The sequence below is a fragment of the Carassius gibelio genome, chromosome A6 (genome assembly GCF_023724105.1).
Source record: "Carassius gibelio isolate Cgi1373 ecotype wild population from Czech Republic chromosome A6, carGib1.2-hapl.c, whole genome shotgun sequence".
In the NCBI taxonomy this organism is placed as follows: domain Eukaryota; kingdom Metazoa; phylum Chordata; class Actinopteri; order Cypriniformes; family Cyprinidae; genus Carassius; species Carassius gibelio.
The window spans coordinates 17543941-17562069 of record NC_068376.1 but is presented as its reverse complement, the minus strand read 5'-3'; the positions used below and the strand labels follow the sequence as shown (position 1 = coordinate 17562069).

General features: G+C 35.5%; 1 protein-coding gene across 1 annotated transcript in view; it reads right to left on the bottom strand.

Annotated features, from left to right (window-relative positions):
* The window catches only part of LOC128015111 (lipoma-preferred partner homolog), a 92989-nt gene extending 76976 nt beyond the window's left edge, over window positions 1-16013 (bottom strand). The window contains exon 1 of the mRNA XM_052598802.1: window positions 15945-16013. Within this exon, the coding sequence (XP_052454762.1) occupies window positions 15945-16013 (69 nt within the window). The remainder of the gene's footprint in view (window positions 1-15944) is intronic.
* Window positions 16014-18129: the final 2116 nt, after the last annotated feature.

Below are 18129 nucleotides of genomic sequence, written 5' to 3'. Positions count from 1 at the left end.
ATATAGCTGGTAATACAGTCTTCTATTTCTGCCCATGTTTGCTGACTGGGGCTACACTGGGAAACTTCTCTGGGGTGCCACATTACTGACTCATTTGCCTCAGTATGACCAAGCACAAAAATTAAAAACAAATCACATGAACATGCAAACTAAGCTAAAAGTCCATGAAGTTATCCGTGATATATATATATATTTTTTTTATAAAATCCAAATTTTCTGATGCCATTTCAGAGTTTTGGATGATGATTAGAGCTAAATGTACACTTGTCTTCCCCAATGTGATTATCCTTTAGTATCCATTTAATTTAATTAAAAAGAACAGCATGGACATTCTATTTTTATTTTTATTTTTTGCAGAAGAAATAAAGTCAGTTGGGTTTGGAATGATATGAGCATGAGTAAATAATGGCACAGTGTTCATCTTAGGGTAAAATATTGGGAAGTGAATGGAAAGAAATTAAAATGTAAGATGCAATACAATAATGTAACATTGCAATATTATTTTTTAAATGTTCTAATTAATAAATAAATCATATTTAAAAAGGATTGTTTCCATTAATTAGACAACAGTGATTCCCTAAATTTGCTGAAAATAAATGAATAAAATAAACTATTGTACTAAACTAAATAAGCTCTAATTCACAGTCGGGCTCTTGATGCACTACAATGATTTGAAAACAACAAGACAGAATGACAATGTTTTTTGTTCACTGGTCATTTTTCCAGTCTTTGATCTCTATAATGAGATGAGAGTGGGGCACATACAGTAAATGTTTCTTGCTTTAGTTCATTCATTAACACTAAAAGAACTGATGGATTGCTGCTTGCCGGCGCTGATGATACAACTAAGACTCTAGCCAAAGCTCTTCTATTCGGTTTCAAAACAGCACAAAAGAAAGAGAACCTTCAGAACAGCTATTGAATGATAACTCTCACTTTCACTCTCCCATATAAAATCATCACAACGGTTATGGATGAGGACCACTGACTTCGTCAAAGAGTGGTCCAGGAAAGAGGATTTCGACACGCATGTACATTTAAAAGCTCGTTTGGATAAACATTATAATGATCACTGTCAACTCTCAATAACTCAAAGTCTGCGCTTGCATTTGACTCCAATGCACATTCAGAAATGAGGCAGATAGTTCCAATACAAAATGTTCTGGTCACTGTAACTCCGAATAAGCGGCTACGAGCCCAAACAAATTTGATTATGAAGCTCAGAGAACAAACCTCACACTTGTAAATCATTTTCCTAAGAGACTCCAGGGGAAGCCCAGATTCATATGGTAATCCTTACTCGGGTCAATGCAGCCAAAAATTTCCAATAGTTTATTGACTAATGAGTGATGACTTGCCAGTATTTACTCAAGTATCACTATTTCTTTGGACTTAAAACATTAATAGAAGGTCAAATCTGGTTTGGAGAAGCAATATTCCAATACACACTTATACTCGCACATATAATATATAAGAAAAAATAAAATACTTTATGATTTAGAAGTAAAAGGTTTGGGTCAGTAAGGTTTTTATTAAAAAAAAAATTAATACTTTTATTCAGCAAGGAGACATTAATTTGATCAAAAGTGAAAGTAAATACTTTTACATTATTACAAAAAAAAAAAATAGAATAAAAAAAAAAAAAGCTTCTCTAGAACTTTTTTTTTTATCAGAGAATACAAAGGGGAAAAAAATTATCAAAGTTTCCATACAAATATTTAGCAGAACAACTGTTTCAACAATGAAAATGTTAGCATAAGTATTCAAATTATTTTTGAAGAATCATGCGGCAGTGTAGTAGACTGCTGAGAATTCAGATAAGCTATTTTAAATGTCATATTATAATAATGATATTTCACAGTATTTTAATTTGTACTGTATTTGTGATCAAATAAACGTAGCCTTGGAGAGACGTAGCCTATGTGTGTGTTTGTCTATATATACATACATACATACATACATGTACAGCCAAGAATATTCTTCAAATGATTAAATATTTAGAGTCACTTGAGTACTTTAGAGGTATTTTACCACAGGTAAATCCTGTGGTAAAATCATTGTAACACCTGGAGTCTCGTGGCTTATGACTCTGCAACATTCACATGTTCCATGAACACTCATATTGCTTTGAAAATAAAATCTGCTTTTGATAAGAGCATCCCTTGCCAGACATCAGCTGTGTGATGCAGGATGAGGGAGAGAGAAAAAAATAAAAAGAGACACGGGAAAGAGAAGTGTCCACTGGCAGGTGCTGGCAGCACGGTGTGAGGGATAAGGACTTCCTGCCAAGTAGATGATTTGGGTCAGTAGGTAATTGCATTCCTGGATCACAGAGGGCTCAGTGGCAATTAATCCTGGCTGTGAGCCACGTGAGCAGGGAACACGTTCACAGTGCAGTGGCAATGGTGGTCAGAAAGGGGGCCTGCCTGCTCCAGCAAGGAAGCCAAGCAGCATTTTTGTCCCCTCAAGAGACAATGCTAAACACAAACTACAATACTGTTTTGCATCTCTTGAGGTAAGAGTGCACTCAAATCAACTTGCCAGCAAATATCATGCAACCATACAAATGTTTGCTTTGTGTTCCTTTAACTTCCAAATTAAAGAAGGGGGGAAAAATCAAATAACAAATATGCGAAGCAAAATTACTGGATTATTCAAAAACCAGCTTCATACAATTTAATAACAATTAGTCATTTAATTTCCAGCAAAAATGTCTGGGTCAATTACAAAATATTAGTGTTTACTTTAAGTAAAGGAAAAATAAATATATATTAACACATGTAAGAATAACAGGTTTAAAGGGGGGGGGGGGGGGGGTGAAATGCTCGTTTTCACTCAATATCCTGTTAATCTTGAGTACCTATAGAGTAGTACTGCATCCTTCATAACTCCAAAAAGTCTTTAGTTTTATTATATTCATAAGAGAAAGATAGTCTGTACCGATTTTTCCCGGAAAAACACGAGCGCCTGGAGGCGTGACGTGTGGGCGGAGCTAAAGAATCACGAGCGCCAGTAGGCTTTTGCGTTGAGAGCGTCTGGAAGCAGTGACACAGATCCAGAGCCTGAAATTTAACAAGAGCAGCATCAGCAAACGACGTCTCTATGTGGTATGTACTGAAACTGTATATATTTGCTTAGCGGTTTTGGAAAATGACTAAGTTCCACTTTATGTAGTCTTTTTTTTTTTTTTTTTTTTTTTTTTTTTTTTTTTAAGCTGTACATGTGGAAAGTGCAGTTTGATGACAACATCGCATGTTGTTTACTTGATGTGCTTACGCGCTGATAGCTAAGTTAACAACACAGAGATATTTGAAGCAGTTTTACTCACCGCCTGCGGTTCCAACACACGATCGTGACCCTTTTTCGTTGGGACTGCATTATCCTTAAGAAATAAACGATGTGCAAACTCGTCATCAAACTGGGCTTTGTTTGTAAAACAAGCATCTTCGAAATGCAGGGAACAAACACAAACACTTGCACAACTCCGTTGATGCTCTGTAAAAATAAACTCCGTCCACTTGTCCCTTAATGCTGTTTTTTTATTTTTTTTGGTAATCTGTGCAGGGTTGTCTTGCCCTGGCAACCAAAAACACACTTCTGTGACATTTCGCGACGCTCTCGCTCTGATCAGTGAAGTCTGTTGTGCTCTCATTGCTCTGCTATACGGGAGCGCGCGCTCTTCCGGCAGAAGTGCGTCAGGACCCATATAAGGAAATTCCACTCCATCTAACGTCACACAGAGCCATACTCGAAAAAAAACTTTCCGAAACTTGTGACAAACCGGAAGGAGTATTTTTGGAACAAAAATCAAACGTACAAATTAATTTTTGAAACTTTGTCCATGTTTATCATGGGAATCCAACTCTTTAACAGTGTAAAAAACTCAGTATGCATGAAATAGCTTTGCACCCCCCTTTAATGTATTTTAGATTGAATAAAAGTCATGTCATTGACCTAACTATATTATGATACACATTTTACCATTCAAAAGTATGAAGTCAGTAAAGTTTTTGTCACCCATATTCTTTAAAGTCTCTTCTGCTCATCAAGGTTGCATTCATTTAAACAAAAATACATTAAAAACATTAATATTGTGAACAATTATTACAGTTTGCAAGAACTCTTTCTATTTTAATATATTCTAAAATATAATTTAATCCTGTGAGGGCTGAGTTGCCACTTTTGATCAGATGAATGCATCCTTGCTAAAATAAATAAATAAATTTCTTTAAAAAAAACTCCAAACTCCAAACTACTGAATAGTAGTGTACCTTTACTGTAAACATTATACATTACTGATAACTTATATACATAATAATATACATAGCAGGTGTTAGTCATGCGTTTCACCAGTATCTCTAAATGATTAGGGAAACCAGCAAAAAACAGGAAGGAAACATAAGAAATCATGTACAGTCAGGTGGTCATTATCACAAAACAAGCCCTGACTGCAAGATCAGGACCTCTCGTATCATGCCAAAGGGGGTTATTTTAGGACAATGAGCAGATGAATGTAAACTATTCATCTTATCACATGGCTACTTGCTAAATTAGTTTGTATTATTGTGTGCGAAGAAAAAGACTCATTCAAGAGACCTGAAATTAGCACTAGGGAAGTACCAGTATTAAAATCCTGCTAGATACAACAAGCTGATTATTTTCATGTTATGCCTTTTCAATGGCAAGCCAATAATGGACAGAGGATTTGTTTAAAATGCCAGTAATGGTGACTCAAAAGGGTTATTTTTATTCTCTATATAGACCTCAGAACACTTTGCCCCTCTATTTAATAACTCATTATAACTCTTTCTAGTTTCTCTCTGGCTCCAGTATTTTTTGGGGATTGTACTTTGTAATAATAACACTTCCTATAAGGATTGCACTTTAAGAGGCTTTTAAATCAATCCAAAGTTTAGAGACATTTGGAGAGTGACAGCAGAATCTTGATCTATGACTCATTCTACTCTATATGACACGTATGACCTGAAAAATACCTTTCCTAAATTAATCAACACACACACAAGAAAAGAAAGAAAGAAGAAAGATATTCAAAACGTTTGATGACCATGAAACCAATCCACAGCTGAGAAGATCAAAATAAACGGACCACTGGAGCATATCTTATGTCAGAACAGAATGTACATGACTGAATATTGGTTAAGGATATGAAAACATAACTAAAAATACAAATAAATTATTTCTAGAATGACATAATATATATATATATATATATATATATATATATATATATATATATATATATATATATATATATATATATATATATATATATATAATAATTAATTGATTAATGGATTAGTTGACAGGTCTTATTTGAATCAAATATCATTTTCAAGTTTGTTTAGACCAGATTTAACCTTGTATTGAAGGCGCAAATCAAAATACTATGAAAAAAGATGCTTTTATAAAAGAGTGATGTAAATAATAAAAAAAACAGTTCAATATGGACAAATACTATTATTAGCCATTAAATAAATTAATAATAATAAAAAAAGATTCAGCTGTACACTTTACAGCACACCAGCAATCTGCGTTTGAACTAATCAAATCGGATGGGCCTGTAACATGGGTGCTCTTACAGCGGTTTTAACAATCTACATTTCTTTAAATCACTTTGTAAGTCTGTTAAACATGTTAATTCAATTTTTTTTAGTGCAGTACATGTATGATGGTACATTGGTACTCAGCTTTTAAGAAAAAGGATTGTTTTAAATTAATTCATTTTTAAAAACTAATAAATTAATTCATAGATAACTGATTAACTGCCATGGGCTATAGCAAACAAATATCATGTTCAAGCTTGCTTCAGGCCGTTATCAGTTTTAGCTCTTGAAAAGCCATAGGATACACTCACACACACAAATAAATGTGGCTGGTTCAAAAAAAAAAAAATCCACAGCTATATCAAAAGCAGAGAATTTGCTACTTTCTTTAGCTCTAAAAAGCTCCATATTCATGATTTAAGCCTGACATTTCTTTCCAGAAATGGGCCCATACTCGCTGTTCCATCCTAAAGCCAGTGAGCCACAGGAATGACTGGCACAGTGCTGATGTAGAAACAAATATCACTGCTACTCTAGCTGCGTCTCTCAGCAAGCTATCATTTAACAGGCCAAGATCTACCTCTCCTCTGGGGCTACGATCAAGGCTTTTGGGTTGCTCTGTTTTAAAGCCAACAACCCTCATAACAAAATAACAGGACGAGTGAAATGGCATCTGTTAGACTGGCACATGCAACCTTTTGAGCCGGGCTCCATTAACAGCCTGTGCGTCAGAAGAAATTAATCTGCCAGCGACCTATGATACCAAAAGAACAGGGCTGAGGCTGAGCCCCCAGAGGTGGAGGATAATGCCTTTTTTGGCAGATCACAAAACTGTGCCTTTGCAGAGAGGGGATATAATGATAACATTACTGTTAGAAATTGGCATTTTTAATCTGACCTAAAGACTGTAGGGCTCTATGATTAAAGATTAAAAAGTGCTAATGGATCATAGTTTTTCAAAGCTCAAAATCTGTGATTATGTACCTCTGCTTTCTGCATAGACCTATAAAGTATCCGTTAAATATTAAAAAGTTCAAAACTCACATGATATGAAGCAAATGCCGTTTAATTAAAAAATAAAGCAGTAAAAGTAAATAGGCCACAAGTGGCCATATGTTATATTGATTTAACTGAAAACAAACACCAGAAATTTCTCAAACTGGAGACAAGAATATGTTAGGAAACAAAGGCCAGCGCTGAGAAGCAAGTGCACGCGGATTAAAATCTTAATCCAGTTTTTAAAGACAAGGTGGAGGAGGATTCTCGCAGAAGTGCTAGAGTAGCTTGTGCAACCATATTTCAGTGTGTCATAATAGAAAAAATTACTTTGTTTACGAGGGAGGTTCCGGTCTCCTTTTAAAACAAACCCCTAGGTCTTTTAAAAGGAAAAGTTAGCAATCCAACATGTCGTTTTAATGGAAGCACTTGTTACTGCCCTGTGATTAGTTAAAAACTAAATCCAAGCGTTCACCATCACCTAACAAGAGGAGTCATCACACATTTGGGGGATGAATAAATAAAACAAAAGTTAAGAAAGACTTTGTTAGTTCAGATAAAACAGAGCGATGATTCATGAATAGTAAAACGTTTTGACTGATGCTAAGTGCTCCAGCTGCTGTTTGCACTGGCTCCAACATGAATTAAGACAAGCATTGAAGAGTTTACAGTAAATTTTGCCTGAAGCCAACCAGCAATGGATATGAAGACCCTTCAGTACTGTTGAGCGAAAAGCAATGAGATTATAATATCGTCCAATTACAAATGACCTGCTCCTTGCGTCAGACCAAGGCTGCATCTCATTTCTAGTCTTACTTGATCTTAGTGCTGCGTTCGACACCATAGATCATGACATACTCATAGATCGATTACAAAACTATACAGGTATTCAAGGGCAGGCTCTAAGATGGTTTAGATCCTACCTGTCCGATCGCTACCATTTTGTTTACTTAAATGGGGAGTCATCTCATTTATCATCAGTAAAATATGGAGTGCCACAAGGATCCGTCCTAGGTCCCCTTCTATTTTCAATATATATGTTGCCCCTTGGTAATATTATTAGAAAATACGGAATTAGCTTCCACTGTTATGCTGATGATACTCAGCTATATATCTCAACGAGACCAGATGAAACTTCCCAATTATCTAAGCTAACAGAGTGTGTTAAAAATGTAAAAGATTGGATGACACACAATTTTCTCCAATTAAATTCGGATAAGACAGAGATATTAATTATTGGACCAAAAAACACTACACAGAATCTTGTAGATTACAATCTGCAACTAGACGGATGTACTGTTACTTCCTCTACAGTCAGAAATCTGGGTGTTATATTAGACAGCAATTTGTCTTTTGAAAATCATATTTCCAATGTTACAAAAACTGCATTCTTCCATCTTAGAAACATTGCCAAGCTACGAAACATGTTATCTGTTTCTGATGCAGAAAAGCTAGTTCATGCATTCATGACCTCTAGACTGGACTATTGTAATGCACTTCTAGGTGGTTGTCCTGCTTCTTCAATAAACAAGCTACAGGTCGTCCAAAATGCAGCAGCTAGAGTCCTTATGAGGTCAAGAAAATATGATCATATTACCCCAATTTTACAGTCTCTGCACTGGCTACCTATTAAGTTCCGTATCAGTTACAAATTATCATTACTTACCTATAAGGCCCTAAATGGTTTAGCTCCAGCGTACCTAACTAGCCTTCTACCACGCTACAACCCATCACGCACCCTAAGGTCACAAAAAGCTGGACTTTTGGTCGTTCCTAGGATAGCAAAGTCCACTAAAGGAGGTAGAGCTTTTTCACATTTGGCTCCCAAACTCTGGAATAGCCTTCCTGATAATGTTCGGGGTTCAGACACACTCTCTCTGTTTAAATCTAGATTAAAAACACATCTCTTTCGCCAAGCATTCGAATAATGTTTCTTTTTAATTGTGAGTGTAGTTGCATCTGTTCAAAGTTGCATTTTTATTCATTAGCTTGGGTTAAACTAATTTTACTTTGTTGGATCAGCAGCTATGCTAATGATGTCTGTATTTTGTTTCTATGTTTCGCCACGGGATTTACATCCCGTGGTAACTAGGATTTAAACAAGCTCCAGTCTGGATCCAGAACACCTGAGAAGAGATGATGCTGACCCTCAGAGGACCCCAGATGATGCTACCTTGAATCAACAAACAGAACTAACAATTATTGCTAAATGTGTGACTGAATCATATAATAACTTAATAATATTGATAGTTCATCGTCTAGCTGACTACGTCTTGTATTATTATTATTATTTTTTCTAAAATCCTGTCAAATGTGCACAAACTACTAGCTACTACTAAATATTGTAGAAACATAATTTTCTGTAAAGTTGCTTTGTAACGATTTATTTTGTAAAAAGCGCTATACAAATAAACTTGAATTGAATTGAATTGAATCGTCCTATCATTAAAGTCAACTATATCACACCTCACGGCTATGGAAAATTCCATTAAGGTCTACCTTTCCCTGCCACAGCTATGGTGTGGGAATGTGAAGGCGTAAACAGCGAAACTGTTGGTTTACTAGCGGTCAAGAATAAAGGGTGGTGGGATGCAGTGTGCTTAAACTAAAGATATTCCTATTAACCTGAGCACAAACATAGGTAGATTTACTGCACCAACTTCCAGAGGCTTAAAACTGGTACGATTCTGAATGTATACTAAGATGTGTTGACTGTGAACTATGCTTCATTTGTTTTTTCATAAATAGCATGGCCAAACAAAGATAACTGAATATTTTGGCCCAAGATATTCTCCTCCCTGAATGAAAAATAATTCAGTGTCAGGGTTTAGCACCTCTTGACAAAAACGTACAGCTCCATACATGAAAATAACACTTAAAAAATAATAAGATTATAACAATAAAAATACTTGTTTGTGATAATAATGTTTTATGATTTTAAGTTTGTGTCTGTATTACATATACACACATATTCAAAACCATGAATTATTATTATTATTCACTGTTACTTCTGACCCTCACTTTAAAACCAGATTGTGATGTTTCTGGTCTCTTAATGGGTCATGGGTAACTGCTTAATGTTCAAGGAGAAAAATGTAGTCTTCCTAACGAAGGATTTACAATCTTACGCATCATTGCACCACTAAACAGACAGAGCAGTATACTAGACATGAGAGAGATGAGACGCCCAACTCAGAAAAGCTCTGTCCATAATAACTGTATTTAGTTCAAATAGATGATTGTAAAAAACACTTGTACTTGTTCTGCTCCACTGGACCTTGCATGGACAACAGCACCTGGCTATCGGTCCACAGGAAGACTTGAGTTTGAGAGCCCAATAGAATAGTAGCCACAAAATGTGGTTTGAGAAACACACTGCCATATCATGAAAAAATTCAGTCCTTCTAAATGCAAATAAACTGTCCCGCAACCACTTGAGCTTTTTCAAGTTTCCCTTTAAAGGCAGTGTATCTCAACATACTTGTCAGTAGTTCTTCACACCATGGGTAACACATTCCACAAACATGTCTCCTCAGCAAATATTAACAAACACAGAAAAGAGTCACATAACCACACAAAAAGACCTATGACATGCAAAGCCATCTCTGATCAAACTAAAAAGCACACGTCACAATGAAATATCTTATTTTAGATTTCAATAAAAATCCAGCCTTGGTCGACAGAATAGGAAGGACGTGTATTAGTATGCAGAATGAGGAAGTGTTTCTAAGCCCACTGACTGCTGTTCTTTAAACTCACAGATTGAAATAAAGCTCAGACACATGTTGTGCAAAGAACAAGCCACTTAATTTTAACTGTACATCAGCGGCGCAACCTTTAAACAATTGTATGAATGACCAAACACAAGTAATTCAAAATCTACAGGAAAATATCAGGTGGCTCTTACTAACAAATGCACCCCAAAAAATGAAGGCCATAAACAGCTATATTATTTGTTTTAAGCTATACTTCCACTGTGAAGAGCACAACTGCAATTATAAACAAGGGTAGAGCGATGTGGCACCGGATTGCAGCAAGGTTCATATGTATACAAATCCTAAAACATCCACAATTGAATAGAATAGAAAAGAATAGAAAAGGATACTCACAGCATCCCGTGTGTCTATGGACTAGAGAAGCCCTCAGTGAGGAGGACCCAACGCCAGGCCCTTATGCTGGTAAAATGACTCACAGTGCTTCTTCCTGCTGCACTGTGGAGTCATGAGGAGGTAAACATTTCCAAATATGGAAATAAAAATAGGCGAAAGATTGGGGGCAAAATTCAATTCGAACAGCTTTTTTGGTCTGGAATGCCACTCTTTTTCACTGGCCAGAGTCACATAGAAGCCAAGAGTGTGGTTCGTACCATTTGAAGAATAACAATGGTAACTGCTGGGAGTTATTTAAGAGGGGGGCAAACAAACCACAGTATCTAAAAGTACTCTCGAATGCCTACAGAGAGGACAACACAACTGAACCACAAGACCATCAGACAGCGCTATGCCACTGATCCACACAAACACGCTGGAAACATAACATTTATTCCAATACACTCATTTTATCAACGCGTAGCACACCAAATCATATTATTTTTATATTTGTAGAGTAAACAAACATGATTCATAAATGTTCAATGAATAACAATGTTGTCTTTTAAGTGTTCTTTTCTTTTTTCACTAATCCATATAAAAAGCTTCAGACTGAAGACTGAAAAAAATAATTATGTAGGATTTACTTTGAAATTGTTTTTATAATTGCTAGTAAATTTTACAAATAATTACAATGAAATGGCAAGTAATAGACTGAATTAAATGTAAAATGTTGAAGCAAAGACTGAAGTACTCCAATAACCTCTAATAATACAACAATCTTATTTATAACTTCAAATTTGTTCTAATTTTACAGTGTACCTTTAACAACATTTTGTGGTTTCTGGCACTTGAGAATTAAAATTACCAATCCACTTTTTTATTTAATTGTATATGACATTGGCCCAAAAAAAAAAAAAAAAAAAAAAAATTGCAATTTAAAAATGCAAAATAAAATAATAATAATAATCTAAATGAATGAAAAAAAAAATGTATTATTAAATATATCAAATCAAACAATGTTTAAGTATCTATCAATCAGTATGTCCGTCCATCTGCCAAACTGCGTGGAGGGTTGTGGGGATGCTGGTGCCTGTTATTATTATCAGAAGATATATTTTGAGGCAAATAATGACAGATTTTCTTGTGAGAGTCAACAAAACAAAATCCACTTTTCTGTGTGTCGAATGAAGGCGAGTAAGTGTAAACTATCCCTTTAAGATATGTCAGTATGGAATTACTCCTTTGTTTTGTCTGCACACTAAGCAAAGGGATGGTTGTTCTTCACTATTCCCATGTACAGAACAGACTGCAGGAACTGACCAAAAATGGAAATCAGGGTGGTGCTCAGTCAACTGGAGCACCTAGGAAGCCTATTTCTAAAGCTTTTCATGAAACAAAAGCAAATCACCTAGATTCCTTTATCAACTTTTGAGAACATCCTCCTGTGCCACAATCGCTTTCCATAAGCAATAGATCACACTGTGGTTCAAAATGCGTCCACAGACATGATCAGTTAAGCATGTGAAGGCCTATTTTACATGTACAACCGCGCAGACTATCATAACGACCAAATGCCTCAAGTGTTCCATCCAAATCAGTGAAGCAGTATTGCCACTCTCGAAAGCCTAAAAACTGTGTATCTATTTCACATTAAAAGCCCATTTTCCTGTACAAAACAGTTGTTCATTTTCTGACAGGGATCATTATTAGACCTGTGAGTAAACCTGTTTTCCGTGTAGTGTGATGATTATTAGAATTATCAGCTATTTGGAGAAAATAGAGCATCCTGTTTAAAAGGGCAGAGTGTTTTCTGAGAATGTTGACTCATTTTACATCTTCTGCTGATAAGCTGTAACTGAGAGCTTGGGTGATGAGGTAACAAAAAGCCAAGACCAGATTTGACCCTATAAAGCAGTCAATACATTGACACCTAATAGAATTGTGGTCACTCATGTGCAGATGTTTCCAGCCACATAGCATCGCTGTGATTTGAAAGTAAAAATAAAAAATAAAAATAAAAACTACATTCATTGACGAATAAACGCAGCATGTATTCCTCAAATCATGAAATTCAATTCACTGACTGTCTCACAAAGGAGCAGAGCACTGTGTTATTATAATCATAAAGATAGCAAATGTTATTAAAACACATTCAAGCCCTAAATGTCTAATCTTTCATAGATTTATACAAAACAGAAGTCTTCACTAATTCCACACAAAGCAAATGGTGGTTGGAACAGAGGAGAATGGTATTTCTTTATAACTGGGGGGTTGGGCAGGGTGTTCTTATGCATTTCGACAGGATTTCACTTTGCAGAGCTAAAATAGCCCTTTCATGCCTGAATCCACAGAGGGGATTTAAGAAGTAATAATAACCCATTTACAAGAGGGTTAAACTGTGTCAGTGAGAGTGACTTCAGGTGATTAATGATGCCTAATTAACTCTGGCCCTGCACTCCCTCAGAGGAGAGCTGGCCAGCCCAACCCACAACTGAGCACATAACTGTGGCATTTTGATCATTTTTGGCATGTTTTCATGAAGTATCCCTTTTTAAATGTGATGTGATCCCATGCTGATACAGTACAATATAGTGACAGACGGATACTTCAGGCAATATATATTCATTTGAGATGATCAGCATCTTCCATTACTCATGGCTTACTGAACAAAATTCTATAAAATTATATAAAGAGACATACAACAAAAAATAACTAAATCAGCAAATACATTTATTAAATTCCACCATTTTTATGAATGAAATGTGCTTTTATAGAGACTTTTTTTTAGCCAGTGTAAAAATAACTGAATATTATATTTAAGAAATAGTAGTAAATTACAAATAAACTCATGTTATTATTAATTCTTCACAGATATTAGAATTATAATATCCTCTAGACTGGCCGTAAAAAAAGTGTATACTATTTGATGACTAATACAAGATCTTAATTAGGGATGCACGATAATATCGGCACAACATCGGTATCGGCCGATAAAAGCTTAAAATGACCATTATCGGTATCGGCCGATATGAATATTTCTGCCGATGAGCCAAACCGATATTCTCCAAGTGAAATAATTGACCTGTTTTTCAGATGTGAATGTCTGTCTACATTTGTAAAATAATAAATTTATGGTAGAATCAGTACAGAAGAGATACATGGATTTCTCTTCAGTAAAATTAAAGTTTAAATTTATCAGTATATATTTATATATATATCGATATCGGTATCGGCATCGGCCAAAATTATTTATAAAATATCGGCATATCGAATATCGGCCAAAATCCAATATCGTGCATCCCTAATCTTAATAATTAGCAAATTTGAAACTGTCTTTCCAAGATACATAAAAAAACAAAAAAAATCTAAAACAATAAGATGGATGAATCACAACAGCCAGAAGATAATAACATAATTACATAATTACATAAACCGTGAACGTACAAGGTGAATTAACTCATACTCATAACTCAAAGCGTAGGCCTATAAATCTTTATTCCAATTTCATGAGCACTTTGTCATTTGAAAATGTTGTGGATTTTTGTCCGTCTGATGTACATCATATTCATTAGATATTTGCTACAGTAATGTATAGGACACGTTACTTTTTAATACGCAAGGGAAATTCCAAACATTAAACAAATTACCATTTAGAAGCTCAAAAGGTTTGCGTTAGAAGAATGTACAGGGATACTTAAGATATAAAAACGCAGACTCGTTGGGTGATGGTTTCTCATTAAATTTGTATGATTTCCTATAGATTTGGAAATACTAGGGAATACCAATATTCCGGCGCGGCAGCTTCACTTTTATGACGTCATGACCAATCCAGTTCTCTATTATAGATCAGTGCCTCTGGTCTTCTTTCCCACATACTGCAAACCAGAAGTGTTAGCATTAACCGTTACCCGTTTTTGGCTAAAGGTTGCAGGCTTGCCTTCTAGTGGAATGCTAATGCTTCTTTGGTGCAAATTCACTATCTGACAGCAGGTGGCACTTATGGGACAACAGCGATACAGCAATACTGCTGTTAACAAAGCAGCTCTGTGCTTATGAACACTACTTTAAGCATTATACAGAAGTAAGATGAAAAGAAAATACCATCCAATTTTCTGAAGAAAGTCATTTCCGCCCAGAGATACATTCACATAAACCCCCACACCAACTGTATCGCGATTCGTTTAATATCTCAACTTATTTGAATCATTGCAAATTTGTATCAGTTTTCAACTGGCTTGCCGTGCATCATGACATCTCTACAATTGAGCCATTCTGAGACAGTGACATCATTGGCAGAATGCGTATAAATAAACACATTTGCTTTGTCTGAAGTCACATAAATTCCCTACTATATAGTAGGTGAAAAAATGTATCTGAGGAGAGAAACAGAATTAGAAAAATGGTAGGAAAAAAATACCCCGATGACCTCCTTCTTCCAATTGGATTCTGATGTGCACATTCAATGGACACTTGACTATCCCATAAGGCCACAGGAGAGGATGGCAGTGAAGTGACACAACTGACGCTGGAAGGTCATGTGACAGTAACAACATAGCGAATGTAGCATATCTGAATTGCATTCATACTACCCATATTCATACTATATAGAACATACTTTTTTAACGGTCGAGGAGTAAATTCAAATCCAAATGTAGTACTATTCAAACAGTACGCAATTTCAGACAAAACCCTTGCCTAAAGTCAAGGCAATACCTGCAAGCCATGATTAAGAGGAGCTGGTATTTGACATAGACTACAAAAAGGCAGAAACAGGCAATATATTCTTATTTGCCATAGGAAAGTTGAAGGTTCTAGAAAACTAGAGTGTGAAACAGTTCATCAATCAAAACTAGGACGAGAGGAAAGGCATTTAATCCACATAAATCCAGAAGGCCTGTCCAGCCGTAGTAATAAGCATACAACGCTCATGTTTCTAAATGTGTGTGAACGCCTCAGCTGTCCTTCCTTTTATCTGCTCGCGCCTTCCTCTTTCTATCACAGGCTAAAACACCCTGTGTCCTTTTTACAGCTGCAGGTGTCTTCTTAGCCTTGTATGCTAATGTGGCAATCTGTCTTTCTTGTTGCGAGCACTTGAAGGAGATGTGAGGAAGATCAAAGTCACAGTGCAGTTGAACTTAAGTCGGGCAGCGTTCCTTATACTGCTGTCAATGAGTGCAGTGAGAAATGAGCAGAAGCCTGCTGTAAATCATAACCGCACGAGCAACCGCTGCATCATCCGTCTTGTGGTCCGGAGCCTGTTCCACACCACATCCTAAGGACAGTGTATGCTCACTGTACACCCATTCATCCTCCGCTCATCCTGCATGCCTGTTCCCTGTGTACTTAAACTACACAGATCCATCCTCACTAACTCTTGGAAATTGGGAGTGCAACAGTGAAAAATTGAGAAGAGGTGCAGCTGTTTTATCAGTCTACTGAATTTGTCATCCAAGACTGAAACGCATTGCAAATCACAGCTTTGTTCAAAGCTTGTTAATTGAGCAAATTCAACGGACATGAGTTTCAGATGGAGCGAAATCAAATCTTAATCAGCTGTAGGCACAAGGCTGAAGATAATCACAGGTGTGCTGAAACGTAGGTTTGGGATATTGCTTTTGTACAATAGTTAAAATTTTGTAGCTGTTTTTTCAGACAAAACATGGCTAGTTATTTCATTTATTTGTGCTCTACAAATAAAAATAGTTTCAAAAGAATAAGGGATGCGTCATTATTAAAATTCTGGCTGATACCGATAAGCCAGTAATGACAAATAACTGATAAATGGCTGATATTCAAATTGTATAGGTAAATATCTATTTTGTGAATAGAAAATATAAGATAAATGCTACAATGCCACAAGTAAAGTCTATGATTTTTTTTTTTATAATAAAACAAAATACTTTTAAATGCTAAAGGTAAAATAAGGAATCACAACATTATAATTGAAAGTATTACAGCTGCATAATCATTTTGAAATTTGCTAAAAATTATTCAATTGTGTAATTCTATATTAAATAGAAGTAAATTCTAAATTACAGAAGTGGTTATCTAAATGGAAACAAAAATGAGCATCAAATATCCAATATTGAATGATGCCAGTTAAATAATAATTATAATAATAATAATAATAAACATAAGCAAACAGAATTTTGACATAAGCAAAGCTGAATTGTCAGCAGCCATTGCTTACAGTCCACATTCTTCAGAAATCATTCTAATATGCTGATTTTGTGCTTAAGAAACTTTTAAATATATGTTTGTGAAACCCATTATACATTTATTTCAGGATTCTTTGATTAATAGAAAGCTCAAATAAACAGTATTTTAATTACAAGACTTTTGTAACATTATAATTGTCTTTCGATCATAAAGCAGAGTGGTTCTTCTCCTAAATATTAGCTATTAAAATTATTAGTCCCTTTAAAAAAGGTGTATTAACTGTTGCCCAGATATGCTCACTACAGTTGTTTTTGGCGTATTTATAACTTTCAGTAGTCAAACTTGTTCCAGACAGCACCTGATCACAGAGTCTCCATAGCAACAGAAAGAGGCACAACCCTTTTTGATCCAGCAGTAACCTACAGTAATACGGCACAGAGTCAATATTCATAGAAAGTCTGCACTAATGGCAAAACGACAGTCAAAAGAGTGAGCATGGAAGACTAGACTCAAAGACAGGATTCATCTTTTAACTTTAAGCATCACTAGCCTGTCAGACATGTCCTCTTTTTTAATTCCTGCTGTTGGGTGAGATGTAGTTAAAACTTTTTTGGGGGAGGCCAGGGGTGGGGGGTGGCAGAGATATTCAGTTTGATGGCTGGGAGGCCTTGATGTTATTGATTAGAGATTCATATCAAAGCAGAATTCTGAATGTCGTCTTTGTTAGGAAACAGATAAATAATTTAGCGCTTAGCTACTTTTAAGATGAACAATGTCTGTATTCTAGACATTTTGGTTGAAATGGAGATATTTGCCTCTTTCTGACAAGAAAATGTCTTTTAGGAGAGATAAATTGTGTTCTTATTTTTATCTGTACACACAATAGAGAACAGTCTTCTATATTTGACCAAATGCTTGGAATATAGCATTGGATTCATACTTTACCGAAAGATAAATCATAACAAAAATCAAAACTGCATTTAGTTTCAATAGTAAATAGAAACACATTCCATTTCAGCGATTAAACCCACAAAAAAACAACGATATTATCACTGTAGTTAACTATAAATCTCACAACTCACAATTAATTGCATATTCAACTTCGAGCCACAAGACAGTCTAAAAACTGTCAATACTCATCTTAACCACCTCCACATTGTGCTTTAGAAGTAGATGCAATCTAAATCATCCAGAAATCATCCAGAATGATGCTTTAACCATCAAGTGCATTTCTGTTTCAGCCTATACTCAAATTAAATTTCGATAATGCAAATATGAGTATAAAATACATATTTTAAATTCTTGAGACGTGGAAAAAA